The sequence below is a fragment of the Globicephala melas genome, chromosome 8 (assembly GCF_963455315.2).
Source record: "Globicephala melas chromosome 8, mGloMel1.2, whole genome shotgun sequence".
NCBI lineage: Eukaryota > Metazoa > Chordata > Mammalia > Artiodactyla > Delphinidae > Globicephala > Globicephala melas.
This window is the reverse complement of record NC_083321.1, coordinates 100,070,037-100,085,574: the sequence shown is the minus strand read 5'-3', so window position 1 is coordinate 100,085,574 and position 15,538 is coordinate 100,070,037. Positions and strand designations below refer to the sequence as shown.

General features: G+C 40.9%; 2 protein-coding genes across 7 annotated transcripts; one reads left to right on the top strand and one right to left on the bottom strand.

Annotated features, from left to right (window-relative positions):
* The first annotated feature begins 1,073 nt into the window (after positions 1 to 1,073).
* Positions 1,074 to 9,763, top strand: PUS3 (pseudouridine synthase 3). Of its 2 annotated transcripts, none has more exons than XM_030840584.2 (5): positions 1,074 to 1,115; positions 7,266 to 7,686; positions 7,802 to 8,367; positions 8,931 to 9,121; positions 9,238 to 9,763. In XM_030840584.2, exons 2-5 carry the CDS (start codon positions 7,312 to 7,314, stop codon positions 9,543 to 9,545), a joined length of 1,440 nt encoding a protein of 479 aa, XP_030696444.1. In that variant the 5' UTR covers positions 1,074 to 1,115; positions 7,266 to 7,311; the 3' UTR covers positions 9,546 to 9,763. The 2 variants fall into 2 exon arrangements, with proteins under 2 accessions (XP_030696444.1, XP_030696437.1); XM_030840577.3 differs by lacking the exon at positions 1,074 to 1,115 and adding an exon at positions 2,452 to 2,528.
* Positions 3,069 to 15,191, bottom strand: HYLS1 (HYLS1 centriolar and ciliogenesis associated). 5 transcript variants are annotated; one of them, XM_030840591.2, is made up of 4 exons: positions 15,059 to 15,191; positions 11,522 to 11,571; positions 6,631 to 6,748; positions 3,069 to 4,380 (listed from the first exon to the last, which is right to left on the bottom strand). In XM_030840591.2, exons 3-4 carry the CDS (start codon positions 6,642 to 6,644, stop codon positions 3,453 to 3,455), a joined length of 942 nt encoding a protein of 313 aa, XP_030696451.1. In that variant the 5' UTR covers positions 6,645 to 6,748; positions 11,522 to 11,571; positions 15,059 to 15,191; the 3' UTR covers positions 3,069 to 3,452. The 5 variants fall into 5 exon arrangements, with proteins under 5 accessions (XP_030696451.1, XP_030696459.1, XP_069902315.1 ...); XM_030840599.3 differs by having other exon boundaries at positions 14,985 to 15,087; XM_070046214.1 differs by lacking the exon at positions 15,059 to 15,191 and adding an exon at positions 14,888 to 15,005.
* Positions 15,192 to 15,538: the final 347 nt, after the last annotated feature.

The following is a 15,538-nucleotide window of genomic DNA, read 5'->3' as shown; positions in this document are numbered from 1 at the left end:
AAAGGCAGCCGGGGCGCTATTGTGGTGAACGTTCGCCCGCGGCTGACCTCTGCTGAGCAACAGCAGCGTGGGACTCTAAGCGGCAGCAATCTCCGTACTGATTCGAGAGTCCTACCTCTCCTACCCCACCACCCTCTCCCCAGACTATTCTCCTGGTGGTGAAGCAGGACCCCTCCACCCCGCTTCAAGCTCTTGTGCCCGCGTCCCCCCGAAATTTCCGCTTCTGCGTTGCAGGATGTTAGAAAGGCTAGTGAATGGCATAGGAAAGTGGAGAGTCAGAATTGGTGAGTTTCATCTGACAAATGAATTCGAATGCGAAAGATGCAGCGAGGAAGTAAAGTTGTTCAAGCTCTATCGTCCCTGTTACTAGATACCTGTGATGTTTCCACATACTGATTTATTTTCATTTTAATTCTGATACGCGCCTCTTGGTAAAGCAATCCGGAGAAAACGGTTTCCCTTTCGGTACAACCTTCACCTGCTACCTTCACCTGCATAGTCCGGGATAGATTCTGTGCACTAATGACTGCTAAATTTGGACAAAAGAACCAGATCCCCACCCCACCCCCCACCCCCGTCAGTTTTCTAACTGGAATCTTGCGGTTTCGATCAGCATCTCTAGAAAAACGCGCAAACAAAACCTAGTTATGATCTCTCCGTGGTGCTGAAGCAAGACTCCCCATCCCTGTTCGGTCACTCTCGGACACCTCAGTCGTCTGTTTTGAGATTATCACATTCCTTTTCAGCCTTTCCATGTGGATTCTAATTGTAAATGTTTTTGACTCTCAATGATAACTTTCTACTAATTTAAGTACGAATAAAATCAGACCAAGTTCTTTAATTTTAGTTTTCTATTATTTTAGCGCACTAGAAATTATCCTTTTATTCTTCTCCTACCGCAGGACCCAGATTCTGTTTTGTTGGAGGTGGACAATTGGTGACTAGATTAGAAAACATTAGGCAGATTTCAGCGTCAAGCCTGCACTCCCGGCTCTTAGAACTACATTTCCCATGAAGATGTACTACATTTCCCATGAGGCCCCGGACGCGCGCGTAGAAAACGCAAAGGGACAGCTTCCTGTCTCGAGAAAAGCTGCGTGGCCGACGACCGGAAGGTAAATGTGGGGGCTTTGGGGTGGGTTATTTTCTGGGTTCTTCCAAGGGGAACGGACAGATGGACCATCAGATGGACGTTTCTCTCTTTCCCTCTAAGCCCCTGTTCCCATACCTTGATCTTTTCAGGAAAGCGCTCTTTAGAGCATGGAAATGGGAACTCGCTAAAGACCGTGTTTTTGTGTCTGGTGCTTCTTGGAGCACTTGTCAGAAACGTGCAGCAGTAGGAGCTTATTTAATTCGATTCCTTGAGGGCCCTGGGACTGCGGAGTGTAATCTCTTCTTCCTCAGTTAGAATTTTGTTTGCTCATAAAACGAAATATTAGTAGAGGTCGGGATCCCAGTAGTATGTGGGGTGGGCAGGCGTGGCAACGATTTTCAAATCGGGGGATTACTTTCCAGTATTAGTGATCATAGTGCGTGTTTCCTAATCCTTTGGCTATTACCCCTGCTTCCTTCTTTGGTTTAAAAGTTTATCATGGGGAATGCTCTTTCTACTACTTCCACTGGTTACAAATATTTTCGAGACTAAACCTTTTTAACCTCAAAAAATACATTGAAAGTCTAGCGACGGCTGTTTTAATGTTTACAGTCAATGCTTAGCGCACGCACGAAATTCCTTTGTGGTAATTTGGTGGCCCGCCTCCAGGTATTACATGACTGTTTGGGAACCACTGTGCTTCACCCGTCAGGAGTCCTCTTTTACCCAAAATGTCTTATTACTCGCTTAACTCCTTTGGACTAGTTTTTCGGTTATATAAGGGGTTGAACTAGATAATCACTTCGGAAATTTTTTGATCCGGTAATATTGGGCTTTGAGATATGAAGATGTAAACCATTGTTTTGCTGTAATTTGTATGTAAAAAGTGCCATGTGGCTTTTAACTTTTAAAAAAAGAGAGGTTTAAATAAAAACTACCTTTAATCCCACCACCTAGAGTTAGGTGTGTTGATCTTTCTTTGTGCCTTGCGTGTGCAGTATGACTGAGATTGTACGGTACAGTTTGCAACTTGTTTGACCTAATTTGCATTTTTATATTAGCTTACCATAGATTTCCAGTAACTAATAGTATAACGTTTAATTATTCACTGTTGTTGGGTAGTTTGCAGTTTTTACGTATTTGCAGTGAATGTATCCTACATATATCTTTGAGTCACTGATTCTTACTTTGCCTGATGAATGCCTAACAGTGGAACTGGGTGAGTGAATGATGTCGCTTAAATATTACGGAGAAAATGTATTTTAGCAGATAGTAATGGTCAAGGTCATTCATTTTTGTTACACAGCTGTGTTTTCCTAGAACAAGCAAGCTATTTCTGCTGTCACTCTTCTGGCTTAAATGCTAAAACTGACAACCTCCAGATTTTAGGTGTTTTTGGACCAGAAGTATCAGGAACAAATAGATCCAAGTTCAGGTGAGCTAAATTAGTGATTTGGTCTGTACCCTAATAGACCAGATTAATTTTGGTTATTATCTCTCTATCTGGTTCCAGCTGCTAGGAGTTTGAAGTTCTGTTGCAGAGTGGGAATAGCCTTCAAGTGACAGGCATAATTTCTAAGAAAATCTTAGTGGCAAATTATAAAAACTATGGCATTCTGTAAGTAACAAATGGAGGGCAATATATTGCTGAAATAATTCTGAAACAAAACTTGGATTAGAATCTTGCATGTCACAGTGCTGTTATTGAGCATCTGTTAAAAATTATTAAAACAGCTGGATTTACTATATTCCTTTAGTAACTAAGGTTATCTACGCTGTTACCTTTCCTCCTTTAGGATTGTGTGTAAAGGGCAGGTTTTTGTTCATTCCCTCTGGCTCTCATTATTTAGGTGGTGAGAGTACGATGGGGAGTATGCTTGGAAGCAAAATCATAACCTAGGTTTGAGATCATCTTTGGGAAGTATTTAAGTTAAAATAAGGTCAAATTCACAAATTTCCAAAATTCTTTAATTTTGGGCAGTTGCTTACTGCCCAGCAACTTTAAAAACACACTCATAAAAACAGCAACTCACACTAGCCAAAGGTAACAAGTTTATACCAGAAATAGTGCTGGCTTTGCTTACTACTCTGACAAAACAGAAAGACCAGGTCTGTTTTTCTTTTTCTGGCATGATTCCTCTTTCAATTGCTAGATATGAGTGGTAATTTGGAAGTTAAGTGGTATCCGATATGAACGTGACATACACCTAGGAAAGACCAGTGATGGGTGAAGTCCTTACTCTGTGTTCCATGGTCTTTTGAGTTGTTTCTATTTAAGTAAAAGGAGAGAGGTTAAGAACCAGGTTATCCCAAACAATGCTGTGAAAGGAGAGACAGGTTAAAAAAAAAAAAAAAGGACTTAAGAAGGAGAAAGAGGGAAGGGAGGCTTCTTGGGCATCACACCATTTGCAAGGTCACAACGAACACCCCAACGAAGGGCAGATCGTTTCTTCTCAGTTGGTACTAGGTAATTGTTTGGAACATATATGTGCTGAGGCTTGGATTGGTGTTCTGCACGACAAAGCATCTGTTCTCGGACACCCCAGCGTAATTCCTTCCTGTGATCTTCACCAGGTAACCGCATCGAGTCCCAGTCTCGTTTATACTCAAAGTAGCGGGCTACCCGGTCTACCTTGCCCCGGTTTCGGCTCAACAGGTCCAGCCTTGGGAGAATAAAGGACTTGGGTCGGCTGGCAACGATCAGGTCTTGTTCAAAGGCTGGAGGGCCCATTTCTTCTCTTCGTAGACAGCAGATGAGCTGATCTTGAGAAATTCCTTGGTATTCACGTGGTAGACTAAATTTTTGTGAAATATCAACTGGAGATTCCCTGTCATCCTGGAACTGCAGATTCATCAGCCTTTGTCTTAAGTCCCAGACATCCATGTCACTTTCTGTACCAGACTCCGATTCACTGATGATCGACTCATCCGTCACTATTACTTCCCCACCTGGCTTTCGACGCAGCACCTTTCTCTTCATCACGGGCTTTCGGAGTCTTTGGGAGGCCTCTGAGACTGCTTCTGAAGAGGCATTGCTTTCTGTATGTGGGTAATGCAATTGCACGGGAAGAGCATGTCGCTTTCCTGGGGTTACTGAGGCTTTACTGTAGGGATCATATGGGATGGACTGGGCTGCTCTCCTGACATCTCCCTCACCCTGCCCTGCACAGATATGGGTAAAAGCTGTAGCAGCTGCTAACATTCGTTCTTCTGGATCCATATTGGCCCATTTTTGTCCATCAGGTCCCACAAGTTCCTCCACTGCTTCCCCTACACTGTAGGACCTTCTGCAAGAGAAAACACCAATCAGTTTTCCAGTAATAAATTTCCAGCCCAAAAATCGTTCATTCCCTTCTTGTGTACTATTTTATAGCAGTGAAATGGAGAAAGAATGGCTAAGGCAGTCATAAGTAGAACAGTTAAGTATATAGTAAAATACAGATTAGTACGGGCAGTATGGGAGCACTTTGGAGGGGCATTAACCCAACTCGAGAGTTTATTGACCGCTTTCGTTTCCACTCTCTTCTTATTCACTCCCACTTTTACTGCCTGGTAGTCTTGCCATCTTTAGTAGCTCCTAGGATAGGTGAGTTCAGGCATGAGAAAAGCTCAAGAGACTAATGATACGTACTTAACGTACATCATGTAACTTGTACTTAGAGGGACACTTTATGTACCCAGCACTGTTTTTCGTGCTTCACATTTATTAAATTTATTAAATTATTAAATTTATTAAATTTATTAAATAAATTTAATAAATTAAATTTATTAAATAAATTAATTAAATAAATTAATTTATTAATTTATTTATTAATAATTTATTAAATTATTAAATTTATTAAATTCGTGTAATCCTCACAACTGTGGGATAGGTACTCTTAGTATCCCCTTTTCACAGATGAGTAACATGAGGCATTGAGAGATCAAACGGCCCAAGGTTACACAGCTAGTAAGTGGTGGAGCTGGAATTTTAACTCAGGCAGTCTGGATTCAGAGTCCTTGCTTTTAACCATGAGAGTGATTTAATTCAAAAAACCATCACAAAAGCAGTAATATAAATGCATACACTCCTTATGCTTAAGAAATAACACGGCTTCAGCTGCCAAGCTAACTATGTTCATCCCAACAGCCTGTCACTGAATTAACTTTTAGTACCCAAACCAACCAGTCAAATACCCAATGCCAGTTTCCTGACTGGATCTAGAATAGGTATCTACTGCCCAGTATTTCCTGTGTCTCTACTATTTTTCTTCTTAAGCTGAAAAACTAATACATATACATGTAGTTTAAAGCAAGGACTCCCCACCTCACACCACCCAAACCAAGTTTCACTCTCAAAGGCAGCTTCTTATAATTTCTCCAGTAATTTTCCGTATTCATATGCACTTTTATACCATAAAGGAACATATTATACAACTCTTCTAAACCTTAAAGATAGTCTTGGTGATCCAGCTGTTTCAGTACATGTAGACATACTTCATTTTGTTTAAAGGTACATGGAATTCCAGTGTATGGATGTACCATAATTTATTCATCCTGTCCCTGACTGATTTTAGACTTAGTCTTTTGTTCTTAAAAACGAATGTTACAACAAATATCTTGTAAGTTTTTACATACTTGTGCAAGCATATGTGTACATTAAATTTCTAGAAATGGAATAGGTGGGTCAAAAGGTATGTGTGTGCTCAATTTTGATAGCTGTTGCTAGGTGCCCTCTGAAGAAGTTGTACTGAGTGTGATTCCAGATCTTGCTTCTCCTTCCTCTCTCCAAGGTGGTATATTATCAAACCCTCTCCTCTTTGCAGTCAGTTTGGTAAAGAAAATACTTCTCATATAAATTGGCATTTATTTAAATTGAGTAAATTTCAGCATCTTTTCATACATTTACAAGCTTTTTCTCCCTTTTGTATGAAATGCTTGTTTTCATTTACCTCTCAGGTTGTTGGATTTTTTTCTTGTTGATCTTTATATTAAAACTGATTTATATATTCATGGAATACATACCACCTTTACATTTTTCTTGCCAGTTTGTTATTTACCTTCTGACTTTTTGCTGGTAGAAACATATTTTTAGGTAGTCACATTTTTTTGGTTTTCTACAGTTTCTGGGTTTCTACAGTGCCTTACTTATAAATCCCTTTCCTACTTCAACAAGATTATAAGAAAGTTATCTCATGTTTTCTTCTAGTACTTTTATAGTTTCATTTTTTACATTTAAACTTTTCATCCATCATAGATACAGAAACTCAAAGAGCAAAAACCTAAATGAGCTACCTAGACTTAGATAACCTAGTCAGCCTTAGAACAGATGTGGAGATGATATTCTTTAACTAAAGTAACCATCAGTCAAAGATTGTCTAGTACTGTCCCAGTATTATAGATATAGTACAGTTGTCCTCAGATTATTGCTATATGCCAGGAATTTCAACACTGATATCTAAATTATATTATCTAGAGTGACTTAACTGCTAGAGGTACAGAAATCTTTTATCAGGACATGCATTAAATTTGACTTAAAGATCTTGATGCTTAATTACCTTCTTTCTGCCATCAAAACTGCTTAAAGTAGGAAAATCTTGACTCCAGATTCTACTTCCAATATGAAGTACAATCACTGACAAGTTTCTTCCATCAAGCCAGCTCTTATTGTACCACCTTTAAGACGGAACTGAGTATTAGATAGAACATACAAGCCACTAATTTTACCTGAAATATTGGAAAGCAATAGAAACTTGGAGTAGACATAAATATTGCATATAAACAGATCTTATGATTGGAAAGATGGGACAAATATAATGAGAAGTCAAAAGGAAATGTTTTAGGGAAAAAAAATATCAATAACATCCGTCCTCAGTCATCTCAGCTCATGAAGAAGAGAGAAATGAAATCTACGTATTCCGTAAATTCTGACTACTCTTAACAATGCTAGCTGAATATTTTTTTGATGCTGCCTTCCCGATCCCACTGTGAATTGGCCAGACAGGATGGAAAAGAATGATAGCTGGATGATCAACCCATAATAAAGCTAATGCTTATATCCCTGGGCAGAATCAAAAGTCCATATCCTTTAGGCATCAAATTAAATCTTAGATACTATTTGAACATAATGGAATGATAGTGACATCACCAAAGCAATCAGCACTAAAATTGTACCTCTTTACTCTCTTTTCAGATAGGGTGGATCTCTATGATTTGTTTATTCCTGAGGTTGTCTTAACATGGCTGAAAATGACATAGAAAGAATCCAGACTGAGAAACTCCTAAAAAGAGTGCAAGAACTGGAGCAGGAGGTACAGAGACTTAAAAAAGAACAGGCCAACAACAAGGACTCAAGCGTTAGAGAAAATTCTTCAGGAGCTGTAAAAGCTAAGCGTGCATTTGATTTCAGCGCTCACGGTCGAAGACACGTAGCCCTAAAGATAGCCTATCTGGGCTGGGGATATCAGGGCTTTGCCAGTCAGGAAAACACAAACAATACAATAGAAGAGAAACTGTTTGAGGCTCTAACCAAGACTCGACTAGTAGAAAACAGACAGACATCCAACTATCACCGGTGTGGGCGAACAGACAAAGGAGTTAGCGCCTTTGGACAGGTAAGGGCCATTGTACTGTTCCACAAAGCGAGCAATACCAATATATTCTAGGTGTACATACTGAGGATTCAGATTATTTGTATCTGTAAAACAATATCTTTCTCTAATTCCACAGGTGATTTCTCTTGACCTACGTTCTCACTTTCCAAAGGGCAAGGATTCAGAGGATTTTAATTTAAAAGATGAAGTCAACGATGCGGCTATAGAGATCCGTTATACCCACATTCTCAATCGGGTGCTCCCTCCAGACATCCGTGTACTGGCCTGGGCTCCCGTAGAACCTAGCTTCAGTGCTAGGTTCAGCTGTCTTGAGAGGACCTACCGCTATTTCTTCCCTTGTGCTGACTTAGACATTGTAACCATGAACAATGCAGCTCAGAAGTACGTTGGCACACATGATTTTAGGAACTTATGTAAAATGGATGTAGCCAACGGGGTGATTAATTTTCAGAGGACTATTCTGTCTGCTCAAGTGCAGCTAGTAGGCCAGAGCCTGGCTGAGGAGAGATGGCAAGAACCCTTTCAGTTATGTCAGTTTGAAGTGATTGGCCAGGCATTCCTTTACCATCAAGTCCGCTGTATGATGGCTATCCTTTTTCTGATTGGCCAAGGAATGGAGAAGCCAGAGGTTATTGATGAGCTGCTGAACATAGAGAAAAATCCCCAGAAGCCTCAATACAGGTAAGTTTAAAAAAATGAAACAAGGAAACACCCAGACCCCCAAAATAAAACAGCTATTGCCCTGAGATATGTAAGAATATATTTTAAAATATGCTTCCTCTCCCCACCATTGTCTAAATAACTAAGTCTCTGATTCTGCCTTCATGAAGCATTTACTCTTAACTTGTAGAACGTTATGAACATGTAGCAGGGAGTGGTATCGTTTAATTTTCTTCTGTTACTGTTCTATCCCTTTAGTAAGAAACTGGTGTTTGGACCAGGCCCCTTAAATAATTTTATAGCATTATGGTGGGGCCGAGTCAGCTCACTTCTAGGTGACTTGTTACCACTGAAATTTAATGTAGACCAGGCCTAACTAGTTGATCCATGGTTTGCTGCCTTTTTCTTTTTTTAATTATAAAGTTGTTCAAGGTTAGGGATGGTGTTTTATTTTCTTAACTATTAGATACTCAATATTGACAAAGTTTTCCCCCTCCTTTTAACCCAACTAATCCTGTTTTTTAAGAATTGTTGGATGGCTGCTGTGTATTCTCATACTCTGTTTCTTCTCTCTTTCTCTCTAGTATGGCTGTAGAATTTCCTTTAGTCTTGTATGACTGTAAGTTTGAAAATATTGAGTGGATCTATGACCGGGAAGTTCAGGAGTTCAATGTTACCCACCTTCAGCAGCTATGGGCTAATCATGCTGTTAAAACTCAGATGTTGTATAGTATGCTACAAGGACTGGACTCTGTTGCGGTACCCTGTAGGACAGGTATGACAGGGAACCAAAGTTATACAGGGTTATGGGGGAGGGAGATTCACATAAAGTTTGGAGGTGATTCTCTTGTGGTAAAGTATCCGTGTAATGCTTGATTGTATACATTATAGGACCAAAGATGGATGGAGTGACAGAATGGAGAAATGTTCAGCCCTCTATCATAAAGCAGACCAGTGCCTTTGTAGAAGGGGTGAAAATGCGCACTTATAAGCCCCTAATGGATCGTCCGAAATGCCAAGGATTAGAATCCCGGATCCAGCATTTTGTACGTAGGGGACGCATTGAGCACCCACATTTATTCCATGACGAAGAAACAAAAGCCAAAAGGGACTGTAATGACACACTAGAAGAAAATACTCTTTTGGAGAAACCAACAAAGAGAGTTTGTGTTGATACAGAAATTAAAAGCATCATTTAACCATAGAGAACTCACCAAGATCTAGGAGGCAACAAAACACCATTAGGCTAAAGAAGTTCTTGCTTGAATAAGAAAGAATTTAAACATTCTTTCATTCCTGTCCAAGAGAATTAGAGATGGAAGAAGCAAAAAGCAATTTTAAAATGGACGTATATTTACATACACCTGGAAACCTGTGCCTTTTGTTCCAATTCATTAAAGCCAGATCCTGCAAGTGTCTGATTTGTTGTGCTGTCCTTCTTGAAAACAAATGAGATATTTACTACTCATCTCAATTCTCATAAAGAGCTTGCCCAAGTGTCAAAAATTAAAAATACAAATCTTAGTAAGTTATATATTTGATTAACTGGTTTAGTGCCAGGCAAGATACCTGAAAATGACCCACGTGGGTAAGGCACAGCATCTCTTATGAAGCTTATCAGTCTAGTGCCGTGTGAGCCACAAATTGTCTCTGTTGCAGAGTCCTTTTTAACATTTTACACATGCAGAGAAAACTCTTAGCCCACGGGCCATATAAAAACAGGCCATGCAGTTTACCAATCCCTGGCCTAGTGGTTTAAGGAAAGCTCTTATAAAGAGGAGACATACAAGCTAAATCTTGCAGAACAAGTGGGAGTCAATTAAAGTGGGGATAAAGTAGCAGAGCTTTAATTGTGTTTAAGGCAGAAGATGCAGCTGTATGAAAGGTTAAAGGTTACAGCATTTGCATTCAGATAACTGTAAATACAGTAACTTCAGAGTAACAATAGCACAGTTAGGAAAGGTAAGCAAGGGTCATGTTTTAGAGCCTTGTAGGCCTTCCTAAAAAAGTTTAAATTTTATCTTGAGAGGCCACTGGAAAAAAAAATTAAGAGCCAGAATTGTGTAGGAAAAATATTGCTCTGGGTTTACTGTGCATTGCAAGAGGGCAAGACAGTGGGACCAATTAAGAGGCTGTTGGAGCAATCAAGGAAATAGATGATGACGGCCTAGACTAGATTTGCAGAAAGGGGAACGGAGACAAGTAGGTGAATTTGAGAGTAAGAAAGGAGAAGCAACAGGACTTCGTGGTTGAGTGAGTGTGAGGCTCAAAGCAGGGACCTTTCAGGATAACTCCTACATTACAGATTGAAGCACATTCTGGAGACACACACTAGGACAGGAAAATGAGGTGGGGCTTTGCTTGTTCTCAAAGTTGATAAGTAACCCTCAAAATGTGACTTATAAACACCAATATTCATTCAGAAGAGTTTAAAGTTCTCTTAAATAATACATTATCCTTTATAGCAATTAAAACAATAAACATCAAAGTAAATGAACTCAGACCTTCTGCACAATAGTAACAATTTTCATCACAGCAGAGTGTATTGCTAGTCCACATTTATGATATAATACTATATACTATATGAGATCCAAAGTTTTATTTACCTGCCAACAAATAATTAGTTTGTTCCTACCTATATTCAAAATTCCAGGTATACAAATATGATTTATACCCTCAAGCTGCTAGGTAAAATATAATAATAGATGGGACAATTAGAAACAATACTAACAGAAATAGTACAGTGATGCTCAGTAGTGGATGGGCCGCAGAAAGAAGACTTCACTGAAAGAGTTCCAAGTTTAGGAAATAAAGTAGTATAAGGAAGTGAAGTGACCCTGTAGTTTTGAAGAGCAAGAAGACACAATAGCTTTTACATTCTAGCAGAGTAGGAACCAGAAAAGAGCCCCATTTTAGAGATGGGGAAATAGCTGGACAAAGTAAGATTCTTCTAAATTGCCAATTGTACGATCCAGGTCTTCTGGAGTTTGAATCACGTCATCGGTTTTTGGGATTGATCTGCCAACATTTCATAATACCCTAAATGTCCTTAAAATATGACTGCTTTCTCCTTTAATTTTGATGTAAAGATAGCGTAATCACTGAGCATAGCAAAATATCCCCACTTAAACATGTAAAGACAAACCAAAGCATTTTATTTTTTTCAGGTTCCTACCTTATTTCAATGTACTTTCACTGGCATTAGTTTTCAAGTCAAAGGAAAACCTAGAAAAGAACAGAGTTTAGGGAATCACTCAAAAAAAAAAGTCAACTATAAAGAAATGATACATGGGACAAAAAGCACTAACTAAAATGCCATGCTTAGGGCTTCCCTGGTGGTGCAGTGGTTGAGAGTCCGCCTGCCGATGCAGGGGACACGGGTTCGTGCCCCGGTCCGGGAAGATCCCACATGCCGCGGAGCGGCTGGGCCCGTGAGCCATGGCCGCTGAGCCTGCGCGTCCGGAGCCTGTGCTCCGCAACGGGAGAGGCCACAACAGTGAGAGGCCCGCGTACCGCAACAACAACAAAAAAAACCCCCAAAAAAACACATCCATGCTTAGCAGATTCTATAGAAGCAAAAGAGAGGATCAGGGTCTTTGATCTTTTTTTTTTAATTTTATTTATTTTTGGCTGCATCGGGTCTTCGTTGCTGCATGCAGGCTTTCTCTAGTTGCGGCGAGCGGGGGCTACTCTTCGTTGCAGTGCGTGTGCTTCTTACTGTGGTGGCTTCTCTTGTTGTGGAGCACGGGCCCTAGGTGCGCGGGCCCAGTAGCTGTGGCTTGCGGGCTCAGTAGTTGTGGCACACGGGCTTAGCTGCTCCGCGGCATGCGGGATCTTCCTAGACCAGGGATCGAACCCATGTCCTTAACCACTGCGCCACCAGGGAAGTCCAGGGTCTTTGATCTTAAATGAAATCCTTTCAAGGTTAACTAGGTTATATTATCAAATCTAGAAGAATAAGGATCTAATGACATTACTTTTGGTAGTTACCACAGAAAAACTCAGAACAATCATCATAGATGAAGCAAATCAGAAGTCCCAAAATGTAACTTTGAAGAATGACTTCATTTATCTGTATTGTATAATACGTTGTATAAATTCCAGAGTCAGACCGATGGTAGGGACTAAATGAATATGAGGAGTAAAGTAGGGCTTAGCTTTTTCTTTCTTCACTGGAAAAATGGAAGGAATTATTTCAACAGGTTGTGAAGTTTAAATGAGATTTTATATATATATGCTTTTATATATATTATATATGTAATATATAAGTATATATATTATATATATAAATTAAATGGTGCTTTGTGAGAAGTATTACACCATTCATTTCAATGTTCATGCAATACAAAACTACCTACTAAAAAGATAAATACAGAACAGAGGAAAGTAGGGACAGAAATGTAACAGGACTCTGGGCTGGAATGGGCTGGAAGAATTCCAATACTAAGGGCCAAAGAGATTTTTTTTTTTATGGCATGTGTAGTATACTATACTATGATTAACATGTTTTCTTTGCAGTTAAATTATTGCACACTTTTTCTTTCTCGAATGTATGAAGAAGATAGGTGCTTGCAAATAATAAAATATAAAATTTAATAAGGTCCACAAGTAGCTGTCAGTTTTTTCTCTTTTTAATATAAAGACCTGATAATCCTTTCTCCTTACTTAGGGGGAAACTTTCACATAGAAGCTAGCACAGCTTGTATTTTGTAGATAAATACAGATGATATTGACCAAAATACCCAACAGTACCTTCTGGTCAAAATCTTAAGCAATTCAGTGTCCCATGTTTACCTAGTTGCAAGTGAAAGGATCTTGAGGGTGGAGGGGAAGGATTTTAAATTGGAATAGCAGGGCTGGATCACTAGTTAGATTCTAAACTTTCCTGGGAGGCTATTGCAGATTTAGAACAAATTTCTCTACCTCTCGGAAGGAAAGCATGCAGCTTCAAGAACAAAAGTATTAGAACAAAAGAAAACAAAACACCCTAAAAAAGACAACCATAATCCAAAGAGACAGCAAACTAGTGGAAATACTGTAACAGGTTCAAAATCACTAATTCAAATTCCTATTAGAAAGCTATTAAAAGGTACAAACACCAGCAGAATAGGAAAAAGACAGGTGATTTACTGAAGAAATAATGACTAATAAACATAGAAAAAGATGTTTCACCTCATTAATAATGCAAATAAAAACATTAAGCTATGCTTCTAGATTGGTAAGACTTTTCAGTACCCAGTGCTGGCTGGAGTGTGGAGAAATAAGTACTCTTACACTGTGTTCTATGTGTTGGAGGAGGGTGTGGAGGGGAGATGACAGTTTTTCTAGAGGGCACTTTGGCATTATGAATCAGAATTTAAAATGTACCATAATTTCTAAGCCACAAAACGTTTCCAAGAAATTATTCTAAGGAGATAAACTGGACAAGAATGCAAACATGTACATGTACAAGTAACCACTACCATGCTATTTTCTGTTGATGAAGAAATTGGAAAAACAAATGTCCATCATTAGGGGATAGGTTAAATAATACGTGGTATAGTAGAGCCATAGCAAGAAATACCATGCACCCATTAAAAATGATAATGCAGGGACTTCCCTGGTGGTTCAGTGGCTAAGACTGCGCACCCAATGCAGGGGGCCTGGGTTCCAGCCCTGGTCGGGTAACTAGATCCCAGAGGACGCTACTAAGAGTTCGCATGCCACAATGAAGATCCCGCGTGCCACAACTAAGACCAGGTGCAGCCAAATAAAGATTTTTTTTTTAATGATAATGCATATCTACATTTGGCATGGATCAAATCACTTATTCCTAAACTATTAGGGACTAAATAAGGCATAATCTGCTTTTTAAATGAATATACTTTGTTATATTCAAAATACACAATTATATAAAACAAATACATTTACCAATCATGTAAATATATACTCATAATGAATACATCTTAAGTAAACCCAAATATCAACACTGATTTTTTTTTTTTTTGATCTGTGGCTGATGGAATCTCGAGTATTTTCTTCCTTTTTAAATATGTACTTAACAGTGCTTGGATTTATTTCTACAAATACTGAGATTGTATACTTTTTATAACCAGAAAAAAAAAGTTGTTTTTCTTTCTTCATTCTGGGGCAGGACTATAGGATTCTTCAATTTTACACGCTATCCTAACTCATTAGGGAAAGCGCTTCTCGCACTGTGACATCCGGAAGTTCACAAAAGGTGAAACTAGAGGGGGAGAAGACTTTTCTCCCTTCACGACGACAACAAAGACCAGAGACTGCACCAGCTGGCCCGGGGCGTGGTTATCGTCTCAGACGCTCACGGCCTCCGGGGAAGCCGGCTGCCCGCGGGCACCGGTCCCGCCGCCCACAGGCCCCTCGGCCCCGTCCACCTCGCAGAGCGGCGACCACGAGGGTGCTCGCCGCTGCGGGCGCCGGGCTGGCAGTAGACCGGCAGCTGGTGCACATCATGACCTTGAGGGGTCGAACGCGCTGGGGGCACGCACGGCGCCGCTCACACGTGCCTCCGCAGGCCGCACACCTGGGCTCGGCGGGAGCGTCAAGGCTCCGTACGGCGCCCTGGGGAAACCGGCACCCAGGGGAGGGAAACTCCAATGCCGCGCTACTCAGAACCTGACCTCTCCACAGCTGTGGGCGGGCGGGCGGCCCTAGGGAGCCAGTGCACCATCTCTCTCAGCTTTTGCCCGCTTACCGGTCCAGCGGACGTCCATCGGCCGCACCGAGTCCCGCCGCCCCGCTAGCTTAGTACCGCAGGTTTCCGTTAGCGTCCCACAGCTCGCGCAGGCGCACGACCCGCAAACGCGCCCAAGCTGGCGTTAACCGCCCGGCCGCCCAGATTTAAACCCGAAGAGCGTACGGCCCCCTCGGCCCCGCCCTCCTCCTTACTATTGGCCCAGAGGGTAAACGTCTTCCAAGTGTACATCCCGATTGGTGCCTATTTTCTTTTGGCCCTCCCCCATGGGCGGGAGGAGGCCCGGGACTCCGGGCTTGGATTCGCCAGGGCCGCCACGCGCCGAGCTCCAGCGCGTAACCCGGAACCGCGGCGGCGTCGCTTTTAGGTGTCCCCGAAGGGGAGGAGAGGACTCTCAAGCCTCGGTTAACAGCGAGGTAGCTGGATTTGGGGAGAGGTGTTCTAAACGTTCCGTTCACCTCAGGGGAATCTTCCCTTCCC

Bases quoted from the DNA above. Each gene is read 5' to 3' on its own strand.
- PUS3 (XM_030840584.2), top strand. From the start codon at position 7,312: ATGGCTGAAAATGACATAGAAAGAATCCAGACTGAGAAACTCCTAAAA. The intron at 7,687-7,801 runs GTAAGGGCCATT...CTAATTCCACAG, and splicing joins GAGTTAGCGCCTTTGGACAG to GTGATTTCTCTTGACCTACG. The intron at 9,122-9,237 runs GTATGACAGGGA...TATACATTATAG, and splicing joins TGCGGTACCCTGTAGGACAG to GACCAAAGATGGATGGAGTG.